Source organism: Meleagris gallopavo, chromosome 22 (assembly GCF_000146605.3).
Source record: "Meleagris gallopavo isolate NT-WF06-2002-E0010 breed Aviagen turkey brand Nicholas breeding stock chromosome 22, Turkey_5.1, whole genome shotgun sequence".
Taxonomy (NCBI): domain Eukaryota; kingdom Metazoa; phylum Chordata; class Aves; order Galliformes; family Phasianidae; genus Meleagris; species Meleagris gallopavo.
This window is the reverse complement of record NC_015032.2, coordinates 5403598-5409122: the sequence shown is the minus strand read 5'-3', so window position 1 is coordinate 5409122 and position 5525 is coordinate 5403598. Positions and strand designations below refer to the sequence as shown.

The following is a 5525-nucleotide window of genomic DNA, read 5'->3' as shown; positions in this document are numbered from 1 at the left end:
CGGGGCTGTGAATGACGGGGCGGGGGTCCAGGCGCTGTCACTGTTCCCATTCTCTGTCCCGGTTCCATCCCCTATCTCCATCCCTGTTCCTTGTTCCTAACCCCGTTCCGTGTCCCTCTCCGTTGTCTTTATCTCTGTCTCCTGTCCCTTTCTGATGACCCCTTTATTTTTCCCTTGTTCCTTCCCTTGTTCTCCATCCCCATTCCTGCTCCCCGTTCCCAGCCCTTCACTGTCCCATCTGTCTCACCCTCATCCCTTCCTGCTGTCCCTTTCCCCTGTCACCATCCCTCTTTCCTTGTCCCTTTCCCTACCTTCTGTCCTTCTCCCATGTCCCTATCCCTATCCCTGTCCCGGGGGAAGTGCCGTGACCTTCGCAGCCCGCAACAATAGCCGGGCTCGTGGCGGTGCATTGTTCCCTCCCGGAGCCCCGCTCCCCCTCCTCCCTTCCCTGCACTGAGCACGCAGCACAGCCGCTCACGCTGCCCCCCCCAGACGCCCCCGGAACAGGATGAGGCCCTTCTTGCAGGCAGGCCGTGGTCCCAAGCTGGCAGGTGACAGTGAGGACCTGGCTGGAGCACTTCTGCTGCCCATCACTGCTCTCATTGCATGGCCAGTGCCCTGTAAAGTGAGCTGGGAGCCATAGTAGGAGCTCTGGAGCAAGTCCCTGTACCAGCTGGGGGTGACAAAGGGCTTGCGGGGCACAGCAAGCTGGGAGACCCAGCACAAAGGACCTGCTCCCTGTGAGTCACTGCCCTGCCACCAGCTTGGAACCTCAGCCTGCCTTACCTTGCTCTGCAGTCCCCTTGAAGCCGGTGCTCCCCCTGCCACACCGTGAGCATCCCTCGCCTCTGTGAGCAGCTGGGGAAAGGCCATGCTGTCCCCGAGCCCCGAGGTCCTGCTGCACCAAGAGCACTGCAGCACTCAGCCCCGAGCAGCCTATCAGAGGTGATCAGTGTGTGGTTCTGATGGTGCCCTTTGGCTGGGCACACAGTGTCACACGCAGGGGACAAGAGCAGCACCCCATGGTGGCACCCCGATTCTACTGCTGCCCGTGGCATGCTGGTGGCCATGTGCTCCTTCATCTGTGCTGGGAGCTGGGGGCATCTCTGCTCTGCATCTGTGTGGGGCCAGCAAGCATACACTCACTGCTTTGTATGGCATCCCATAACCAAAGGTATCCCATGTTCCACAGCACCCCCATACCCTAGGACATCCCCTAACCTGGGTTATCCCAAGTTCTATAGCATCCCATACCCATGTTACACCACAGTCTGGAGTACCCTATGTTCTATAGCATCCCATAACCCAGAGCACCCTATAGGCTGGGATACCCATAGCCCACAGCATCCCATAGCCTAGGACACTCCACAACCCCAGGTACCCTATGTCCTATAGCATCCCATAGCCCATCTGTGCCATAGCCCTGGGTACCCATAGCCCACAGCATCCCATAGCCCAGTGCACCTCTCATCCTAGGGGCACCCACAGCCCGCCCCACTCCTGTTCCCAGGCTGGGGCTCCCACCCCGCTCCCCCCACAGCACTGGGGCTCACTCGCCATCAGCATCACTCACTGGGGCCATGGCACCAGCCCCATCTGGCCCTGCGGCGCAACCCTGACATCAGTCCAAGTCCAAGGTCACCTCTCCCCGAGGTGCAGCCTTAGGGTCGGCCCCAGCATCTCCTCCATCCCTCGGCCGCCGGTTCCCAGCCCTGCGCTCCTTTATTTATTTATCTCTGTGTGCGATCACTTTTCTTGAAGGCACGTTTGCAGAACGGGCGATTACTTACGCCCTAGTTGGGCCGAGCTTGCCTGCCTGCCCGCTGCCCTGTGATTTTTTCTCTCTCCAGGCTGTGGTGTAATAAGGGAGGTAATTAAGTGTAAAAGACAGGGGGAGGGAGGGCTGGGAGAGGGGGAATAGGAACTGGCTCCTTTCAGAGGCAGGGGACTGAGATAATGTATGTTAATAACCTGCAATCAGTCCTGCGGAGCTGTGCTAATATTGCTGACTGCAGCGCGGCTGGGCCCCCCCCAAACCTGCCCCCACCACGGCGGGGAGGGGGAGAGCCAGAAGAAAGGCCCGGGCGTTCTCCCCGAGCGGGGCTGGGTGATGGCTGCATCCCCATCCCTGCCTTCCCGAGCAGCTGTATGGAAATAATTCCTGCTCGCTCGCAGGGCTCGGAGGCGATTGTTCCCCTGTGCCGTGCTGGGGAGGGAGGGGTTGGCGGGGCTGTGCAGGGCGAGGGTCTTTGGGGACGTGTGTATCTGGGATGGGCAGGAGCATCTTCATGTGGGGCGCCGGGGGGTGAAGGGCTGCGTCCCTTTGGCTCGCGGTCTCACTGCAAGGAACGTGGGACGCGTCCCGCTCTTGGGATGGGATAAGTCCCCCACGGTGCCCCCGCATCCACCGCTGCTCCTCAGCCCCCAGCTCTGCCCCTCTCCCCACGCTCCTCCTGCAAACGGGGGATGTGCGGGGCTCAGCTGAGGCCGTGGGACCCGTGCGGGGCGGTGGGCGATTAGCAATTCCAGCCGCGTCCTTCCCGCAGGCGGCCGGGACTCAGCCGGGGCCGGGGGCTGCTCGGCTCTGCTTCGTTAAAGCACAGCAGAGCGGGTCTGTCGCTGCTGCTCCCGAGGGGAGCAGATTGCCAGACAAAGAGCCGGGGACAAAGGCCCGGCTGCCTCGTGCCCCGGGGAAGAGGCGCAGGCGCGGGCGGGGACCGAGTGCTGCTCGGCCTGGGGGCTGACGCTGCTCCCCGGACCCCCCCGGACCCCTGTTGGCACAGCCGAGGTGCAGTCGGGTACCAGGTGGCACAGTTCTGCCACCCCTTGCCGTGTGACAGCCTTGTGTTGCTGTTTATGGCACGACTGTGGGCCCGGGGCTGAGCTGCAGCTCTGTGCCCCCCCTGGGTACAGCCAGACTGAACGGGGGCTGCTGTGGGGCACAGGGCAGTGGGGAGAGAGCAGAAAGCATTGCCAGAGCCCCAGAAGGGCTCCCTGGGAAGGTTACCCCCATCCCACTGGGCCTGTGTCTCCTTCTGCTGCTGGTTTTCCAGGAGAGACCTTTGTCACCATAATCTGAATATGGCTGCAGCCCCCCTGTTCCAGGGCAGCCGTTGCTCTCCAGTATGGCATGGGCACGAGAATGAGAACAGGAATGAGAACACGAACACTGCTCCCAGGGGTGCTGAGCCCCCGGTGCAGTGGGGTGAGGTGGAAAGCAGCAGGTCTGGGCACAGGCCAAAGGGCTGAGCAAACTCCTTCTATTTGTTTGAACACAAGAGGAACGCCGTGCTCACACTGGGCACTGCAGGCTGCAGTAGTCGGCGGATTGGAAGAAGCCATAAATGTTGACGAGGGGGAACATGAGCAGGGCACCCAGCAGGGATCCCAGCTGCTCCAATGCCCCGTACCACACCAGTGCACTGTGGCTGCAGCTCCGCAGGATGACCCCGGCCATCACCTTCACGTAGGAGAGCGTTCCGGTGAAGAGCACCCAGGAGAGGATCTGGTGGCACAGGAGAGAGCGGTCAGTAGGGACCCTGAGATCACTCCTGAGGTTTGAGAGACCCAAAGACTTACAATGATGGCATTGCCCCACTGGGAATGCTGTAGGAGAGGGCACGGGCTCATCACTGCTATGGCCATGTTGTAGGCACCGAAGCCTGTGCCCGCCAGGCTGAGGGCGCCCATCAGGGTCAGGGACCTGCAAGGGACAGTTAAGTGACACCGGTCAGCACTGTCACCCCAGCACAGCTCCACAGCAGGCTCAATGCTGGCCCCATTGTTCTTCCTGAGGGTCTCTGATGCCAGGGCATGAGCACCCTGAGGAACCCCAGCACCCCAAAATTGGGTTGTTTTGGGTCTCCCATACCTACCTGCTGGGCAGGACCATGGCCACGATGCAGGCGAGAGGGTTGGCCATGGAGCTGAGCGTGGCCGAGAGGTGATATGCGGTGTTGCCATATGGCAGGCAAGAGTATGACTGCACAGATGGCAGGACCCCGTTCGTCAGAGAGCTCACCCAAGTGATAAGGAGGTAGATGAAAGCAAGCTTGGCCACAGAATAGGAGACCTTCTCTGGGTGGGTCTCCATGGGCCGCTTGGTGCTCTTTGGACATGAGTAGCCTTCGCCTCGTCCCTTGCCAGCATCATCCTCAAGGATCTGGTCAAAGGAGTTCAGTATGATGGTGCTGGGACACAACTGCTGCTGTGAGAGCTCCCATACCTTGGGCTGCCTGGTCAGGAAGAAGAAAGCCACCAAGCAGACTATCATCATCGCAGTCATGAGGAGGAAGAAAATGAGGGTAGAGAAGCGGGCTGGGAGGTAGCGGGTCTCCATCTGGAAGATAGTGCCCTCCATGGTCTCGTTGCCAGAGGTGATGTTGACCACCTGACTGACATTGGCACAGCTGGAGATGCCGGAGCCCTGGCCCAGGGCAATGAGAGCAGGGATCAGCCCGCTGAGTCCTTCACCTATGAAGTAGGTGGTGAGGTATTGGGCCTGCAGCTGCATCATGAAGGGCAGGAAGGTGACGGAGGAAGTGCAGTCAACCAGGGCCAAGAAGAAGGTGAGGATCAGGAATGCAGTGCTACGGGAGGTCCCCGCAATGGGGGATGTGTAGTTCCAAAGGAAGGCCAACAGCAAGCAGGCCACAATGCCCACAGACACAATCACGTAGATAACGACCACCTCCTTCAGTGAGCCGGGCCAGAAACGGTGCATGAGGGTGACAAAGAGCGGCCCCACGTTGGCCATCTGGATGATGATGGTGATGTAGGAGGGCAGGTCCCACTGCTCTGGCAGCACTGTCACCAGCAGCGGCAGCTCGACCCACAGCCCATTGATGGCCATCCAGGAGCCCATGCCAAAGGCACAGGCGAGAAGGTGGGTGAGCAGCGCCATGGCTCAGGGCCGGGTGCCACTGTGCTGTGGGGAGAAGCTTCATTCAGTGGTGGAGCTCTGTCCCCCAGGCCCCCACAGATGCTGCCTATGTCCCCTCTCCCACAGGCAACCCCAGCTGCTTCTCCTGCAGCACCCAGCGAGCGCAGGACTGGCAGAGTGGCATAGCCTAGCCAGCAGCGAGAGGCCTTGTGCCACCACAGGGATCCCCCAGTGCCCCACAAGGCCCCCTGCTCTGCCTGAGGCACCCATCGTGCTTGGGGCACAGAGACTGGAACCGGGTAGTGTGCTGGAGCTGAGCCAGAACACAACTTAGCACGGCACAGCCTGGCATGGCCTAACACGGCCTGGCATAGTACGGCCCAGCGCAGCATGGCCTAGCATGGACTAATATGGCCTGGCACAGCGCAGCATGGCACAGCCTAGCATAGCCTGGCATGACCTAACACAGCCTAGCATAGTATGGCCTAGCATGGACTAGTACGGCCTGGCAGGATATGAAAAGGCCTAGCATGGCCTGGCACGGCATGGCATGGCCTCATACGGCCTGGCATGGCACGGCCTGGCACAGCATGGCACGGCCTGGCACAGCATGGCACGGCCTGGCACGGCCTGGCACGGCATG

The 5525-nt window shown here is 61.0% G+C and overlaps 2 protein-coding genes across 2 annotated transcripts in view; both read right to left on the bottom strand.

The window, feature by feature from the left end:
- ANGPT4 (angiopoietin 4) overlaps positions 1–410 on the bottom strand; it is a 13247-nt gene extending 12837 nt beyond the window's left edge. The window contains exon 1 of the mRNA XM_019622081.2: positions 312–410. Coding sequence (XP_019477626.2) covers positions 312–410 — 99 coding nt within the window. The remainder of the gene's footprint in view (positions 1–311) is intronic.
- Positions 411–3243: 2833 nt separating this feature from the next.
- SLC52A3 (solute carrier family 52 member 3) lies at positions 3244–4952 on the bottom strand. The gene is made up of 3 exons (XM_003212081.3): positions 3876–4952; positions 3580–3703; positions 3244–3505 (listed from the first exon to the last, which is right to left on the bottom strand). The coding sequence occupies exons 1-3, from the start codon at positions 4901–4903 to the stop codon at positions 3293–3295; spliced, it is 1365 nt and encodes a 454-aa protein (XP_003212129.1). The 5' UTR covers positions 4904–4952; the 3' UTR covers positions 3244–3292.
- Between the last annotated feature and the right edge of the window lie 573 nt (positions 4953–5525).

Excerpts from the sequence above, each read along its gene's own strand:
- SLC52A3 (XM_003212081.3), bottom strand. The coding sequence starts at position 4,903 with ATGGCGCTGCTCACCCACCTTCTCGCCTGTGCCTTTGGCATGGGCTCC. Across the intron at positions 3,704-3,875 it reads GCCATGGTCCTGCCCAGCAG|GTCCCTGACCCTGATGGGCG; the intron begins GTAGGTATGGGA and ends TGTCCCTTGCAG. Across the intron at positions 3,506-3,579 it reads AGTGGGGCAATGCCATCATT|ATCCTCTCCTGGGTGCTCTT; the intron begins GTAAGTCTTTGG and ends CTGTGCCACCAG.